The following is a 17,812-nucleotide window of genomic DNA, read 5'->3' as shown; positions in this document are numbered from 1 at the left end:
AATGTGTTATTAATGGCAAAATGATGCGGGCTGTTAATATTACTGAGGATCATACAATTATGTTACGGATTAAAGACTTGTCAGCATACTTTATGAGGTCCATTAAGTTCTTGCAAAGGACCTGTAGCCTAAATCGTTTTCACAGCCTATGAGTATAGCCTATTATTTCTTCCCCATCTTCACTGATGGGCATCAGGATGCTTTTGAGACCTTTGAAGCTCGTCTTCACTTCACATCGATTAGCCCATGTATGACTTTGGCAATGATGACCAAATATCGACGTCACAAGATTACATATAGTTTAGTAAGGCTTTTTGTATGGTCCTCTTTATTTTATTTTATTTTATTTTACACTAATGAAAATGACCGTCACAGTAAAGTCTTCACAATTCACCCGATAACATGATGATAAAAATGAAATGGTGAAAAAACAGAACATCATGTATATTCATTCATGTGCTCAGTCATTCATTCATTTATTGATTAATTAATTCACACATCCAGTTTCCGTCTTCCAACTGCAGATGGCGCTATTTAATTTGAGAGACGTTCAAACAAACTCCAGTGCGTTGAGCGTGCGAGAACGTCGCATTTTATCATTGGCTCTCGCCCTAGGGTCAAATGGACTCTGCGCATGCCTGAACAGTGCGGCTTGGAGATCTTCGACAGCAATCTGAAGAGTCAGCAGTGCATTTATTCCGAGTTTTGCCGCTTCTCAGTAGAATCGGAGATATCTCGCACAATTTCTAAAATTGTGTTGCTCTGTTCAAGGATTCAGCGATACCCAGTGGCAGTTCCAGAGAATGACGAACAGCTCAAAAAAGAAAGAAGAAGTTCATCTCGCCAACGGTGGAGTGAAGCAGTCCACATGGAGCAAAGCCTTCAATTGTAACGCTATATGGGAAGAGAAGGTAACTATTAGGCGTGTGATTGAGAAAGCGAAATCTGTAAAAACAATTTCTCTTTTTTTTTTTACTTGTTTTTTTGATATTAGCTTGTTCGTAAGTGTCAGAACTTGGTTAGGTGCGCTAGTTGTCTAGCTAGCTTGCTAGCTTGCATAGCTACTATATTGTGCTGTCAGATCGTCTGACGTGGGAGGTCGTGAATGGATTAACGCAAGCCCTCAAAGTTGGGGTCTCGCCTTATTAGGCGACGCATAATATTACTAGCAGATTCTTTAGCATTTGTTCCGGCATGGGGGTTGTGATACACCCGACATTTGGTCCTATATATGCTAACAAGTATTTCTCTGGCTGAGCTACACATTTCATAGCTAACATTAACGTTAAAGATTTACAAAGCTGAAGTGGAAATTTGTGAAGTTGTTGTCAAATACCACGGCCAAGGAGGTGCTTACAACGAATACCACATTAACTGAAATACAAAGCTCATGCACAGATATGTTTGGTAGGCTGGCATGCCCCCCAATACATAGATACAACCTTGGGAGTACAATCTAATGATTAATCAGACCCGAAGTAATTATAGACTGGGGCAGTAAAAGGGAGTGTGGTGAGAGAGGACCTTTAGTTTAATATTTTCTTTTAAGACTCCTTGATAATAAAACAAAATAACAAAACTAACGGTTCGTTTTGCTTCACAGGATGAGTTCTTGGATGTGATCTACTGGATCAGGCAAATCATTGCAATTATTCTCGGAGTAATATGGGGTATTGCACCGCTGAAAGGATTTCTGGGATTAGCAATGTAAGCATATGTTTGTTTTCTATTCGTTTAAGAGTCCCTAATAACAAGGTAGATAAATCCAGTTTACAATCATTTTTATGGTCTCACCTTTGGCTATGATTGTATAGTTGTCTGTGTTTTCGACAGTTTTCCAATTACCTGACCCCCATACATTAGTTTACCTATGTAAATGTAATACCCACTGGCTCATTGATGGGTGATACTGTCTGGTGGACCCTATGAGGGAGGCAACATTTCAGGCCTCAACTCTAAACCTGGCACTAATCTTTTAATAATTCAGTTGATCAAAAGGGGTCTATCAGTCCATCTAAAGTAGCTTCTTAGCCATGTTGTGTTCAGTGCAAGGAAGATTATTCCCAAACAGTGGGACCTTGTTATTGTTCAGCATTGCATGTGGGGTACATCACACCTTGTTGTACATCACACACTTGTTTTTGTTCAGCTTGTGGGACTAAATGCTGTCACTCAATCATGTGGCTTTGTTTTGGCCTGGAAAGTTTGTGCCCAAAGAAAACAAAGGCTTTTTTTAAACCCTGAAATAAAAATTGTCATGGAAAAGGGTTGTTGATACTACAAACGTGTCACAAATAGCTAAAAAAAAACGATGGCTAAACATGAATGTGTTTGTAACACACTTTGAAATGAAAATATACTTTTTATTTTGAATTGACTAAACATGATGTAATTATTAAGAAACCTACCTTAATATTCTGAGTAATTCATCTGCTTTATCAGTGTGTAATGCTGGATGTTTGGTTATTCCAAATGTTTCCTGGGAATTAAGCTCTCAAATTCTCTATGCTTGATAAATTAAGGGGATACTTTATTTAGCTGGTCCCCATAAACCTTCTACAGATGCTCGGATTATAAACAAGGGTTAGTTGAATCTGTTGAAACTCTGAGCTACAATTTATGGTTAAGGTTAGGGTTATAGATGGGGTTTGGTTAAGATGATGTTCAGTGAACGAGACTGAACTTGAATTTCAACAAGGGCGGACTATCCAAATAAATTGTAAATGGGGAAACTTTTTTTTAACTCGTATTAAAGGCGGCGTCCTTGAAAATGCTGACTGCTGAAGATGAAGGAGCTATAAAAAGTATGCAAATTGCTAACGACTGCTGTCGGGCTGGGTCACGCCTGATGCTGTCCCTGTGTTTTATTTTTTATTTTTTTCCTCTCAGATTCTGCATCATCAATGCAGGTGTCCTGTACCTTTACTTCAGCAGCTTCCAGCAGGTAGACGAAGAGGAGTATGGCGGCACATGGGAGCTGACCAAAGAAGGATTTATGACATCATTTGCATTATTCCTGGTGAGTGCCATAATTTCTCTCTCGCTCTCTCTCTTTGTGTGTGTGTGTGTGTGTGTGTGTGTGTGTGTGTGTGTGTGTGTGTGTGTGTGTGTGTGTGTGTGTGTGTGTGTGTGTGTGTGTGTGTGTGTGTTTGGCTGGTGATGTAGATAGCACATGACAGAAGGATTACAGTGCACAATTAGTATTTTAATTTATTTTATTTAGCACCACGAGTGTGTTTGGATACTGGAACCTGCATAGGGACTAAGTGTAAATCAAAATACCTTATTTGATAAACTAATTGCCATGATTTTGTATATATTTTATTATGAAGGTGGATTATTTCCATTTCAGGGTGTTCCTTTTGATAAGTTGAAAAGTAAGAGATTCTGTATAGATGCTTTAAATAGCCATGACACATTCTCCCACTGTGACTAACCTTGACTATAATACACCGTTGTTCCTTTTCCTGTAACCCCGATATCCTGACAAAGTAAGGAACAGTATAGTGAGCTTGAATGTAACATTAATACCCATTCACTGTTTTATTTCAGGTGGTATGGATTATCTTTTACACGGCATTACACTATGACTGATGACCTCTGGAAAAAACAGTGTGTGGTAGAGCAAGACAAAAGACATTTTCTTCAATGTAAAATGTAAGAATATGCAGAACTTTCAGCTTCAAGGTGTGGATTCGTCACCTGCAGCACATAGGATCCTTGAGAAAGAAGTGCATTGTGGGTACCTTCAGTAAAATGGCCATCTTAGAGTCCTTGGTCATTGTGTCTGAATTTTAAGCTAAAACTGTCCTGTGCACTGCCATGATTTGTGATTTTTTTTTTTTCAGCGAATGACACTATTGTAGTTAGCAGGAGAATATAACTTAATTTAACTTTATTTAGTTTTTCACGATTAGCTTCCAAATCAAATAGTCTTACCAGACCGGTCTCGATAAGTCTGTTTAAACAGTGTATAAATTCTGTAAAATATGCATTTTATCATATCCTCAATGTATTAAACTGATTTATTTGTATGTTTCTGTTATGTCTTGTTTGATGTAACATACATCTCAGTATTTTATAGTGTATTAATTGCAAGCTGATGTATTTACTGTACCAGGTATACATACGGCTTTTGAAAGACTGTATTTTCTGATGGAAATCTTTTGGGAATTGCATTAAACATGGACTTTGTCCCACATTTTATAAAAGACAAAGTGTTGCTCTGTAATATGGGAAGAACAATTGCTCACAGTAAATCTGTCTGGAAGTATAATCAGCATCTGCCATAGGCCAAATTCAACCACCACCCTACAATTACCCTTCCCTATGCACATGTCCTCTCCATATTGCTTAAAAATGGAAGAAAAGAAGCCGTCGGGTATAACTGACCAGTGGTAGTGAAGTGGTCCGCCCTAACCTGTTATCTCACTGCTCATAAATGTTCCCATATATCATGGGACCATAAAGTTGCCCATGATTGTCTTTGAGATCATGGTCTGTTTTTCTGCCTGTGGTAGTGTAGAAGAAACTTAGACATGAAATTAGACATCTGTATGCCATTCTATAGTACTTAACTTGCACTTACAGTAGTTACATTCCTGCACTTGTTATTCCTTATGTAAAGTAGTGTTTATTGTTACACTAGGTCTCTATTGCTCGTAGTTTGGTTGTTTTTCTCCTTTGTACGTCGCTTTGGAAAAAAGCGTCTGCTAAATGACTAAATGCATGTAAATTCAGTCATAAACCAGTTAGGAAAAAAAGAGTTCAGACTTCGGGGCACTGAACAGCCGAGATAGATTGTGTTTCCTATTGGATGCATGCATTATGAAAAGGTGTTCACTGGCTGGGTGCGACCATATCTCTACCCCTGCTGTCAGCTCTGTATTGATAATAAGGGCTTTTTAAAGAAGAGAACTCATTATGCTAGAGGTCAAATTGTCTCAACAAACGTGGGATGAGAATAAGGTCTAGACTACCATTGTTGAGGAGTGAAGATGTGGCAACACCAACCCAACATGCAGGCAGTTTCTATTTCATGAAGCCTATGCTTCGCAGTCATAGCACGAACAATATGTGAAGACGTGATGTCATTACCATACATACAGCATTCATTTTGGTCTTTAACGGACCTCAGGAAGAGTTTTATTCATAAGCAATACTTACAATTTTACATTGAGTATCAATTCTTTTCTTTAAAATGAGCGACATTATTATAAAACGGGACATGAGTTTTCAACGATTTATTCGTTTTGTTTGTGGGTTATGATAAAGTTTTGAAGAATGTGACGTCAGTTTCAAGATGGCGGCGCCCCAGTCCACGATGAAATTCTGGAAACCCGGTAAGATGAAAATACATCGAGCGATAATTAAGTTGTGCGTTGTTTCATAGTGTCTGCATGTTCGGAATCATATAATTTATCCTCGCATCACTGGAAAATAAACAAGTTTAATAAGTGTGATGCTGTAGTTCATCAAGAAAGACGCTTTCATGTGTTGGTGGCACCTCTGCAGTGCTGTTTGCACAAACCGATTTTCGTTCACGCTAGGTCTGCGCAATTTCAGTAACGTTACTTCAGCAAGGATGCTGTGGTCAAACCTATCTTACACAGTTAATCAAGGACCCCTGTCCTGAGGAGTCTCAGACCCTTTTGTCGATGGTCTCTCAACAAGATAGCGAGGACAACTTAACAGTGTGAATTAATTGTTTGTCACGAGTTAGCTGCGTCCTCCTCAAGTTCAGCTAGCTAAGCTAATCAGGCAAGGAAGATAATTAAAGGACATTGCGAATAACAGGTTTACGTATCCCAGACTGTGTTGTACATCTGATGTTTTCTGATTATGCCATGATACAGGAGCCGATGCTCCGGGTATTTCGGAGGAGCGTGAGCTAACGACCGAGACCACTGGCTCCCCAGTTATTTACAACCCGCACACTGCGCTGTCCATCGAGAAGCAGCGACAGAATCTTCCCGTTTTTAAGGTATTTGCGTGTTTTCGCTTTCATTGCTACCATGGCTGTTTAATGACATTCGTGTAATTAGTATTTAGTCACAGTCTGTCTTCTCATTGAAATGTACCAATTAGAGCGAATGGCTAATTGACAATGTAAAGATTGCGCAAAGGGGTGCAGTTATCCTCAGTGACCTCACACACTTATGGATGGTTCCCCCTCTCACTCTCTCTTTAGCACAGAAACAATATCCTCTATCTCTTGGAGAGCTATCAGACAGTGATCATTGTTGGAGAGACAGGATGTGGGAAAAGCACACAAATACCTCAGGTTTGTATCCTCGCTCAGTCCTTCTCATGGTGTCAACTAATCCTAGAAGATGTGTGGTGCAGTTACTCTGACGCGGTGTCTATATGAAACAGTGATTCCCAAACTTTCTTCGCTAGCCCCCCCGTACACAATAGTACAAAAAATACGCTTCCCCTCCCACCACAACCATGGTGCAAAGACTGAGACACCCACATCATTACATATTTAACTTTCATTGCAAAAAATAAACGCATGCCTGTCAGCTGTTGCATAGCTTTTCTCAAACTATTTTTTTTTATTTGATCAGAGCTGTTAACATATTTAAAAAAAAATGTAACCTCACTGGGTGGTCATTCTATACAATGTTCATCTTAGGTACATGTCCGTTGTATTAATAATTGGGCTAGCTATCCCTTCTAATATACAGGCTAAACGGTAGGCCCTGACCATATTGTATAAGTAAGAAGTAGGCTATAACCTCATCACCAAATAGGTTAGTTATAGGCTACTAAACTGTAAGAGAGCTTCAATTCAAAATGTGACCTATAGTTAGCTGTTTAAGTGTCTCATTCCATATTTTAGCCCCCCCCCCCCCCCCCCCCCTTGCTGTGACTTTTCGCACCCCTGGGGGGCCCGTCCCATACTTTGGTTACCACTGATGTAAAACTTGAGGTGCCTACAATATTTTATTGAGATTTCAGAAACATGCCCATCATCCATTTCTTTCTTTTGTTCAGTACCTCTTAGAGGCAGGTTGGGCCGCAGAAGGAAAGGTGATAGGGGTGACTCAACCTCGGAGAGTGGCAGCTACATCTGTAAGTATATTTCTGTCCTTGCCACTGACGTGGATGCGATGTAGCCTCATTTACCCAGCTGGGCTGCTGTAATGAGTCTTCATGCATTTGCCCCACAAGGTGGCCAACCGCGTGGCAGAGGAACGCGGGGCACTGCTCGGGCACGAGGTTGGCTACACCATCAGGTTTGATGACTGCTCTGACCCCAATGCCACTCGAATAAAGGTATTACCTCTCTTGCAAAATGGTACTGCTCCTCCAAAATGCCACCACTATGGCGATGCTTCAGACTTACAATGCTTCGTTTATTATGCTGCTGGAAGCGATTCGGTTTTGGAGCACGTTTTTGACATGGTTTTATTTCTTGGAGTTCTAAGCTCAGGCCAGCAAGTACAATTTCAGCGTGAGCTGATGGTGTTAATCAGTCAGGACACTTTCAAAGAGGCTGACATCCCTGTCCCTGCCAGTGATTTTGCTTGTTCATTGCAGGACCGAAACGGATTATTGTTGCTAGCGCTGATAACGTTTATTGGGAAATGCCATTTATGTCATTTACAGCAGTCTGAAAACCCTGAGACCTAGAGTAGAGAGATATTGCCCACCTGAGTTTACTGACAGCTGTCTATGTCTTTCAGTTCCTGACAGATGGGATGTTGGTAAGAGAGATGATGGCAGATCCTCTGCTAAAGAAATACAGGTGAGAGCTTGCAGGCTTTTCCGACATTACTTTCCAACCAGAGTAAAATGTTGTCTCAGTTCCTCATAAAAAAAAGTCAAGATGCCCTCATACCATCTTATCTCCTCTTAATCATGATCACAAATGCATACTGACAGAAAATGTATGCCACTAGATGCTTTTACCAAAGTTATTTGAGTCACATGTGATTCAAATGCATTTGCGAGGTCTTGAACTGCATGTGAACGGGCTGCCCCAGAAGTCTGTCTGGATACTGATTACCGTAATTTCCGGACTATTGAACGCACCTGAATATAAGCCTCACCCACTGAATTTTTTTAAAATAATTATTTTTAACATAAATAAGCCGCACATGTCTATAAGCCGCAGGTGCCTACCGGTACATTGAAACAAATTAACTTTACACAGGCTAAAATGAATATCAAAAGTAATACAATAGTGATGCATTTTATTAGTTTTGCCAGTTACGATAAGTGCACTGTTGCTTTAAGAGAGCACAGTTGCAAGAGTCAATCAGAAGCTAGAACGTTAGATTGAAGACAGCGAGATAGAAGAAAGACGCTAGTTTGAAACCAGTGAGCTAAAGAACTTGAAAAGACTGGATTTGTATTGTTGTAAACTTTTTTTAAATGTTCTAAAGTGTTTTGAGTTGTGTTCTGTCTACGCCGGTAGACTGTGGTTATTTTGACATTAGTTAAGTTATTGAGAGATACTGAGAAATCGCGTGGAGCTAAGCATCCATGCGGCTGCATCCATGCTAGCATCCTAGCTCCACAAAGCCACTGTAAACACAAAGCCACCGTATACAGTCACAGGTATCATAATCCATAAATTAGCCGCGTCATTGTTTAAGCCGCGAGGTTCAAAGCGTGGGAAAAAAGTAGCGGCTTATAGTCCGGAAATTACGGTACGTTGTTGTCGTCCTGTCCTAGTGTCCTTATGTTGGATGAGGCTCACGAAAGAACATTGTACACAGACATCGCCATTGGACTCTTGAAAAAGGTGACACTGCACTTGTGCCATGGCATAGCTAGATTTGATTTTATTGCAACATATAAAAGGAAAACATTGCAAGCTGTCCATGAAGCCCTTTCTCCATCTGCCCTGTGACAGATTCAGAAGAAGCGGAGGGACTTACGAGTGATCGTTGCATCTGCTACCCTGGATGCCAAGGTGATTTATTCAGATAAATGCAGATGCACTGTGAGGTAGAGGGGCCTGACGAGGGGGAGGGAGGGGTCAGAGGCCATTCAATGACTTTGAAGAGATTTTGCGGTGGGGTAACACAGGAAAGTTTGCAACTTGTTATTAAATGAAAATGTTTTTGGAGATTAGGCAGGTAGACAAGCATTATGACTTAACTGGTTACACGGTGGTTGCCTTGGTAAAAACGTTGCATTTTGTGGAGAGAAGACATCATGGGCAGATTAGACTGAAACTGAGAACCGGTATGTGAGTTCATATGTTCCATTTCTGATTTCTAAAAAAAAATGTGTGGATGTGATTTTCCAGAAATTTCAGGAGTTCTTCAATCTGAATGATTCAGGAGACCCCAGTAAAGATACCTGTGGGATTCTTACAGTCGAGGGCCGAACCTTCCCCGTGGATGTCTTTTATACTGTCAGGTATTTAGCCTCTCCTTTCAGCCCTTTCGTGAGGGCTCAAGAGTGAAAAGGAAGGAACGTTTTGTCCAGAGCTCTTCGAGTGTGTGAGGACTACATAAGTGGCTCAGACACTTCAGTTTGAATGTGCTGGGTTTGCCCTGGCTGGGCTGCCTTTGTTACCTCTTTCTTTTTTTGGCTCATCTTACTGCGCTTGGTTTTCACATAGTGCCAGTACATCCATTACGTTTCAGTCCAGATTTCAATGGTGTATTTTATTTGCCCCAAGTGCTATAAATGTAAGCATACTGAATGTTTGACAATTTGAGATTTAGCAGTGTATGGCATTTTGTCCTAACCACCACCACCTTTTTCTTTCTTTCTTTCTTTCTTTCTCTCTCTCTCTCTCCCTCCCCCCCCCCCCCCCCCCCCCCCCCGTAGTCCTGTCCCTGATTATGTGAAGGCCACGGTGGAGACGGTGCTGAAGATTCATGAGACCGAGGAAGATGGGGATGTGCTGGCATTTCTCACCGGACAGGTTAGTGAGCTCTGTCAGTTCTGGGAGAGTGCATAGGAGCAAGCAATAGAGGATCACTGCAACATTCCGACATTCCGGCCTCTCAATAATGACAATGATCGTTTTATGAGATGTCCAACCTTGTTGTATTTTGGCCCCTGATGTTAATATAAATATACAGAACAAAAACCGATACAGAGAAATGAGAGCTTAATTTATTGTGACCTGCTCTTACTATTTAGAACATAATTGTGCCTTCCCAAGTGTTACTTTTCAGCAACTATAATGCAGCATTATCTCCTATCTCATCCTGTGCCCCCCCCCACCCCCCCCCCCCCCAGGAGGAAGTGGAGAAAGTGGTATCCATGTTAACGGAGCAGGCGCGAACGCTCTCCCGCTACGGCATGAAGAAGCACCTGCGGGTGCTGCCCATGTACGCTGGACTCCCTTACGCCGAGCAGATGAAAGTGTTTGAAAGGATGCCCCCTTCAGTGCGCAAGGTGAACTGACTTCAATGCCGCAGAAAAGCCGACCCACTTTTCAATAGTTCTATTTTGTGTCGTGTTACATCTGCAAAGCTTCAGTGTACGTAAACCTTGAGGTTGTGGAAATGTATTTCAGAATGAAGAAATAGTGATTGTGATAGATAGATAGATAGATGGATACTTTATTAATCCCGAAGGAAATTTAGGTCATCCAGTAGCTTATACACTTAACTTAACTCACAAACATACATACACAAATCACAGTAGAAAAACAATACACATAGGGAAAAACATGTTCACAGGGAGTGGGGTGTATACAGATATTATACAGATATATTGGTGAAGGTATACTAGTTGGAGTGACGGCTATTTAATTAAACCGGACATGATTCATAATGGTCAAGCCCACGGAGCAAGCTCTGATATCACCTGAAGAGAAAACTGTTGAATCTGTCATTCATAATCACAGAATTTCTTCTGTGGGCAAACTTTTTTTTTTTTTTTTTTTACTCCTTCTGTTCAGGTGGTGGTTGCAACTAACATTGCTGAGACCTCCATCACCATCAACGGCATTGTGTTTGTCATTGACTGTGCGTTTGTCAAGCTGAGGGCCTACAATCCCCAATCAGCCATTGAGTCGCTCGTGGTGACCCCCATCTCTAAGGCCTCGGCTGCCCAGAGGGCTGGTCGGGGTGGACGCAACCGCCCAGGGAAATGCTTCCGGCTTTACACGGGTAAGACCACAGAAGGCATAAACCACTGGGAAAACAATGATGAAATTGCACAGACGATGATAATAAAAGCACTACCCCCTCACATAATGAAGGAAATTGGTATTGGTTTGCAAATTTTTGCTGGGTGTATTTCTGACATCAGCTGTGTGTGTGTGTGTGTGTGTGTGTGTGTGTGTGTGTGTGTGTGTGTGTGTGTGTGTGTGTGTGTGTGTGTGTGTGTGTGTGTGTGTTGTGTTATCCAGAGGAGGACTATGAGAAGCTGCCTGCGTCCACGGTGCCTGAGATGCAGCGCACCAACTTGGCGCCAGTCATCCTGCAGCTGAAGGCTCTGGGGATAGACAACGTGCTGCGCTTCAGCTTCCTGTCGGTACGCAACACAGCTTCAACCTCAAAGCTCTGGAACACAATGCTGGCCCTTCTTGCCACTGTAGGGAGTGGCGGGGATGCCCAACTCTGTGGAAGTTTCATGATTGGTTTATATACTTGGGCCTTGTTTCAAGCTCAGTTGAGGATCACAGAGCCTTGCAAAGACCCAGAGATCGTTTTGTTTTTCTGATTGAGGTGACCATCACTAATATTGACAATTAACGATGATTCACCACAAAAAAAGTTGCATACAGCAGCTTAAATTAAACGTTTTACATTTCTTTTCCTTTTGCAACCTTTGTGTGTGTTTTGTGGTTGTGGTTGTATTGATGTGCGTGTAGATGTCCCAGATCAGTGAATCATATCTGTGTCTCTTATGTTCTCAGCCCCCTCCAGCCCAGTCAATGGTCCAGGCCCTGGAGCTACTCTATGCACTCGGAGGTGAGGAGATGATACTGTGCGGTTTACTGTAACTATGTTATTATTATTTAAATGGTCTGACACCAAATACATGATGGATACAAATATAGTGAGATCTTTGCATATCTATAAATATATAGCTGTATTTGAATATAATATTTTGTATAGGCATATAAAACAACTGTGTACCATTCATGATGTTCTCCGTGCATGTTAATATAAAACATAAAAAAAATTAAATTACACTTTTACTTTTACAAGTGTATTTCTCTTTGATTAAACATCCTTAAGATATTGATGATCATTGGAATGCTGCTGCGGTTTTTCCACAGGTCTGGACCAGTACGGCCGCCTGACTGACTCCATGGGCGTACGCATGGCCGAGTTCCCCCTGAGCCCCATGTTCGCCAAGATGCTGCTGGAGTCGGGCAACTTCAGCTGCTCCAAGGAGATCGTCACCATAGCAGCCATGATGCAGATCCAGAACATCTTTGTAGTGCATCCCAATCAAAAGAAAGCTGCAGTAAGTCCCGTGTGTGTGTGTGTGTGTGTGTGTGTGTGTGTGTGTGTGTGTGTGTGTGTGTGTGTGTGTGTGTGTGTGTGTGTGTGTGTGTGTGTGTGTGTGTGTGTGTGTGTGTGTGTGTGTGTGTGTGTGTGTGTGTGTGTGTGTGTAGGAGTGTCGGTAGTTCTTTTCTTTTCGTTTCACAGTGTCTTTCTTTCTACTGCTTCTGTGCCTTGTTTGTCTGTGCATTTCCCCCTGCTCATGTTCCTTCTCTGTGTCCTACTCTGATTGTAATTGTCTGTGTGTGTGTGTGTGTGTTTCGGGGCTTTGTTCACCATGGCAGTCTGGTCAGCAGAGCTCCGTGACGGAGGCCTAATCTCTTAATGTTTGGGGACGAGTTCACTGCTCCTGTAAAGTTCCAGCTGCAGCAGCTGTTCAATGTGACCTCCGTCGAGTGACCTCCGTCATGCTCTCCCTGTTGTCTCACACCAAAACACTGCTCGTCTGTGACCTTCCCACAAGCCTTATTCGCTCCTCCATCTGTTCCTGTGTGTGTGTGTGCCTGTGCTGATGGTGTCTGTGTATATGTTTCCGTTTGTGTGTCTGTCTCTCTGTGTGTGTGTGTGTGTGTGTCTGTCTGTGTGTGTGTGTGTTTTTCTGTTTGTGTGTCTTTGTGTCTGTGTGTCTTTTGTGTCTCACTTTCCCTGCTTGCCTCAGGCCAGGGAGCACAGGAAGTTTGCAGTGGCCGAAGGTGACCATCTGACAATGCTCAACGTCTATGAGGCCTTCATCAAGGTATGTGACTGACAGCTGAGCAAACTAATGCGTGGAAAGAGACCGGAAAAGGATAAGGACATTTTTTTTTTTTTTTTTTTTTTTCAAATTATGTCAATATATTGTTTGTGATCGATGACTGCAGAGTCGTTGTCAGTACATGTTGTGGCAGATAGTCACACAGCAGATTGTGTTTCTTATTCTGTGGAGTGCGGTGAAGAAATACCGGATGAGTACCCCCCTGACTCAAGAGCATAGTGTAGCTTGCAGTAGAGCTGTGGGACCTGGAGTGTTGCCCCCTCAGAGTTAACTGTTAGTGGGAAAGGTTACAGCATGAACAGCATTTGAGAAACGCTGAAGCAGCATTGAAATCCTTTGGCCTGAAGTGAAACCATTGGCAGGAGTCATTTGGGGGTCTTCGGCAAAGGCTTTAGGCATAGCCTTGTCAATAACTGATCTTCTATGCAACACAATTTCAACTAGCAAAATAGTCTCCAGACTGAACTCCAGTCACATAGAGCCAAGGTCACCTCTGGTCTGGCTGGACTAGCCAACCTGTCCTCTGATCCTCCGTGTGTTTGCCATCCGTGTCCCCAGCACCAGAAGAGTTCCCAGTGGTGCCAGGACCATTTCCTCAACTACAAGGGCCTGATACGGGCCGTGACCGTCCGGGAGCAGCTGAGACGTCTCATGAACAAGTTCAAGGTGCCACGCACCTCCAGCGAAGGTCTGCACTTCTTTCTTTTTTTCTTTCTCTCTCTCTCTCCTCCCCCTCCTTCCCTTTCTTCCCTTTCTTCCTGTTTTATCATCTCTTCTTGTTTGTTTGTTATTTTGTTGCGGTGTGTCGTAAGAGGCTCTGAGTAGTTGTATTCGTCTGTTCAGGTGACCCGGATGTGATCCTCAGGTGCATAGTGGCTGGATTCTTTGCCAATGCTGCTCGCTTGCACCATTCTGGATCCTACAGGTGGGCATCTGGGTTCATCATGTTTTCCACGCCCTGACAAAGGCACCTCCGAGTTAGTTGATGTTCAGTTCAGGGTCCCTCATGGTTTAACTGTAGGTCTCAATCCCATTATATTCTCATTTACTCAGTGAAAACAAATTAAGATTCAAAGCATCTTTCTGCCTCTCTGCACATCTCTGGTTCTATTCCTTTCCCCCCCCCCTCTCTCCCTCTCATTAAACACTCCCTCGTTCTTGCCCTTGTCCAGGACCCTGCGCGATGACCGGGAGCTGCATATCCACCCCAGCTCTGTTCTCTATGGGGAGAAGCCCCCTAAGTGGTGAGCACCCTCCCCTCCCCTCCCCAGTCTGTTTATGTGTGGAAGGAAAAGAACCTTAAGGCAGTCATGTGTTTAATTTGCTTACTTGCTGATCGCCAGTTAAACTTGCCTGCCATATTAGTTGAACCCAAGGCAGGGCAAAGCAAGTTTATTCCCATAGCACAATTCATGCACATTGGTAATTCAAAGGGTGTGCTCTTACATCCCCGCTAGGTGCACTGCAGGCTGTCCTCTTTTGATACGATACTCCTGCCTGTTTGATCCCTTAGCCTGATGGTGATGATGATGATGATGTTGATTATGATGATGATTGATGTGTCTGGCTCCAGGGTTGTGTTTAATGAGGTGCTGCAGACCTCCAAGTACTACATGCGGGACGTGACGGCGGTGGAGTCTGCTTGGCTGGTGGAGCTGGCCCCGCACTTCTACAAGCAGGCCAAGGTAGGGACGGGACGGGAGACACGCGGGGGCGGTCCAGACGAATGGGGATGTTTTACAGGAATCATTTCAAACGGAGTAAATGTCAATAACAGGGAAAAAAATGTGTTTGAGATGTGATGTGCTTGTACCTTTTTTTGGCATCAATAGAAGTTTTGGTCTGTAGTCTCAAAAATAACTTCTAATGGAGTGTACTAGTGAATGCATTGTGAACTGTTATGTATAAAAAAGTGAGGACTCAACTGACACTCTCTTTTTTTTTTCTCTCTCTCGCTCTCTCTCTCTTCTTTTCTTTCTCCCTCTCAGCACGGTTCTCTGGGAAGCAAAAGGGCAAAGGTCTTCTGAGCAGGCTGGCCTTCCCTGCTGCCACACACACACACACACACACACACACACACACACACACACACACACACACTCCACACCAGGTGCTGGCCAACTCCTGAGACAGTTTACGGGTCTGGGGCAGATAAATCTTGACCAACACTACACACACAAACACACACACTACACACACACACACACCAGAACACATCACACACCAGAACACATCACACACACACACACACACACACAAAACAAGGAACTACATGTAGGACTAGCAGGAGAAGAATACTTCTGAAGTCCCTCTGAAAGAGACACTGTGTTCCCCCATCCTCTTGTAAATAGAGATGTGTGATATCTATACATGTGATATATTTACTGCGTCATGTCCACTCTTCTGACCCCACCTGGCCCCACTCATGTATATATATACTGTAGGTAGAGCAGACTTAAGTCCAGGGATTAGAGGTTATAAGCCATATGCCCCTGGCCATGAGCATCTTTTAAAACTTATTTTTAATAGCTTTTTTATTCAGTTCTGGCATGGTTTAGTACAACAATTGAGGGACAATGGTAAGGGGAATAACAAAAAAAAAACTGTGAATTTTTAAAATTATTATTAATTCTATCCTGTAGCCTGAGGCGGAGTGAGTGGTTAGAGACAGACAGACAGACACACAGGGGGGGGGGGGATGGAAAGAGGGCTGAAGAAAGAAAAATAATGACAGGTATGTGACTGGACAGTGAATGTACAGACCATATTTACCTCCCAGTCAATGGGGGAAAAAGTCATTGTAGTAATGACCGAAATTCTCCCCTGAAATCTACCACTGTGTTTTATCACATTCAGTGGCCTTTTTGTAACCGTTGTGTGCCAAATTATTGAATTCTATTTGACATTTCATGGGACATGAATCTATGGTACATGAAATGGACAAATAAATTGTAGTTACAATTGCACGAGAAGCAATCCAAAGGGAAGTGCCAATCTTTTTTTTTCGTTTTTAAAGGGTGCTTAAAAATGAGCATTTAGATGTGCGCAACGCCTCAACTCTTCAGTTGATCATCTTCCTGATTTTCTTCTGTTGTGCACGTAGTCTGTACCCAATGTCCTAACTTCGTTACAATGAAACTTAATTTTTCTTCAAGGCAGCAGCAATATTAATCCACATCTCCTCTGTGCTTTTCCCGATTTTTTTCTAAGTTTAAAGCGTCTAACAGTTCCCTTCATCACGATGGACACCTCCCTTTTTTTGCCTCCTTCTTTTGGCCCTGGTGAAGCTCTATTCTCGGAAACCATATTTGTTTTTGGAGGAATGAGCCAAAACCAATGGTTGAGATGTATTTATTTATTTCTTTTTTAGCTCCACTGGAACCTTCTTTCATGTCAGTAAGGTTAGCGTTATAACTTTATTGGTAAATGTCTGCATGGTAAGATGTAACTGATTAGACGTAGCGGTCATACCACTGGATAGCCTTAGATGTAGTTCTAACCAAACACCACAGATACTGGTACGCTGAGGACAACTACAATCAGATTAATATTCAGTGTTGCCACATACTCTTGCATGTGTGAAGAAACTACGACACTTTGAAGCTCACAAGTAGTTTTATTCTCATAGTGACATTAGTTGCCAAGGAAGGAAAAGTGTGTAGGCTAACCATCTATAGAATGTCTGAACACAGGCAGAATGTTGTTTCACAGAATTATAGTCAGTAAACTCTATTTAACTCTACTCACTCCCCAGGTCTGTTCAACATATCTCCAAATAAAACCAAATAGTCATGCATTCAACGAAGTTGTGGTGTTTTCATTTTTGATCGTGATGTCTTATGAAACAGTTTTCATTTGCAGTAGGACAATATTCAGAGATGCAGTCCGCCATTCAAATTCTATACAGCTTTTTTTTTTCTTTTTTTCAAATTCAGCTAATTGCTCCTCACAGTCCTCTCGTTGTCCATGCTGTGTGCATGCTATGTTTGCACGCAGTCCTAACGCTGTAATTGGGGAAACAACCAACGTGGCTTGGACCATGCCAAACACTATTCTAGCCAGTCCACATGTTGCTTCAGAAGCACGAAAGGCTGGGGTCAATTTGATTGGCTGTCGAGCTGAAATGTCAACTTTTTACCAGATTCGACCTTTTTAATATTTGTATATGTATTGTAGCTTTTCTTTTCTGTAGTCAGTGGTGTCATTCTTTAAGTGGTTTAAAGTGTTTGCAAACTTTGTATTCATTTAACTCTTCCTCCTTTACAGAAGCTGAAGCCTTAGATATGGGAAATTGTATGAAGTAAAAAGGCTGTTTAGTCCATTCAGCAATCAGTGTAGTAGTTTGGCCTTAGAGGTGGTCACATTTTTCCACTGTAGTTCTCCATTTTGGCCAGAAGATGTCAGTGTTGACATTGTTGTGGCAGATTAAATGTCTCAGTTTTTCGATAATTTCGCACTCCAGGTAGAATCGGTATTGTCTTTGTTAATAGCCTTTGTTAAAACACCTGAGATTTTAATACACTGCAGGCCAAGTAGAGAAATTGTCACTTGGGACTTAATGATGTTTTTCCTGAGATGGTAAATCAGGAGAGATATGCTCTGGTTATTTTAGGATTCTGTG

At 42.2% G+C, this 17,812-nt stretch overlaps 2 protein-coding genes across 2 annotated transcripts; both read left to right on the top strand.

Annotated features, from left to right (window-relative positions):
• Positions 1-619: 619 nt before the first annotated feature.
• rab5if (RAB5 interacting factor) lies at positions 620-4,034 on the top strand. The gene is made up of 4 exons (XM_012832156.3): positions 620-911; positions 1,604-1,707; positions 2,890-3,019; positions 3,553-4,034. Exons 1-4 carry the CDS (start codon positions 804-806, stop codon positions 3,592-3,594), a joined length of 384 nt encoding a protein of 127 aa, XP_012687610.1. The 5' UTR covers positions 620-803; the 3' UTR covers positions 3,595-4,034.
• A 1,205-nt stretch (positions 4,035-5,239) lies between these two features.
• Positions 5,240-16,992, top strand: dhx35 (DEAH-box helicase 35). The gene is made up of 21 exons (XM_012832155.3): positions 5,240-5,342; positions 5,856-5,983; positions 6,191-6,283; positions 7,000-7,077; positions 7,177-7,281; positions 7,692-7,753; positions 8,686-8,755; positions 8,867-8,926; positions 9,266-9,378; positions 9,796-9,892; positions 10,213-10,371; positions 10,880-11,090; positions 11,333-11,457; positions 11,843-11,897; positions 12,209-12,399; positions 13,096-13,173; positions 13,750-13,879; positions 14,035-14,116; positions 14,364-14,435; positions 14,765-14,876; positions 15,180-16,992. Exons 1-21 carry the CDS (start codon positions 5,303-5,305, stop codon positions 15,216-15,218), a joined length of 2,100 nt encoding a protein of 699 aa, XP_012687609.1. The 5' UTR covers positions 5,240-5,302; the 3' UTR covers positions 15,219-16,992.
• Positions 16,993-17,812: the final 820 nt, after the last annotated feature.

Source organism: Clupea harengus, chromosome 4, assembly GCF_900700415.2.
Source record: "Clupea harengus chromosome 4, Ch_v2.0.2, whole genome shotgun sequence".
In the NCBI taxonomy this organism is placed as follows: Eukaryota; Metazoa; Chordata; class Actinopteri; order Clupeiformes; family Clupeidae; genus Clupea; species Clupea harengus.
The sequence above is the reverse complement of the archived record's forward strand: the minus strand, read 5'-3'. Positions and strand labels throughout refer to the sequence as shown.

Coding starts and splice junctions, on each gene's coding strand:
- rab5if (XM_012832156.3), top strand. CDS start 804: ATGACGAACAGCTCAAAAAAGAAAGAAGAAGTTCATCTCGCCAACGGT. Junction 912..1,603: donor ACGCTATATGGGAAGAGAAG/GTAACTATTAGG, acceptor TTTGCTTCACAG/GATGAGTTCTTGGATGTGAT. Junction 3,020..3,552: donor CATCATTTGCATTATTCCTG/GTGAGTGCCATA, acceptor GTTTTATTTCAG/GTGGTATGGATTATCTTTTA.
- dhx35 (XM_012832155.3), top strand. CDS start 5,303: ATGGCGGCGCCCCAGTCCACGATGAAATTCTGGAAACCCG. Junction 9,379..9,795: donor GATGTCTTTTATACTGTCAG/GTATTTAGCCTC, acceptor CCCCCCCCGTAG/TCCTGTCCCTGATTATGTGA. Junction 9,893..10,212: donor TGGCATTTCTCACCGGACAG/GTTAGTGAGCTC, acceptor CCCCCCCCCCAG/GAGGAAGTGGAGAAAGTGGT.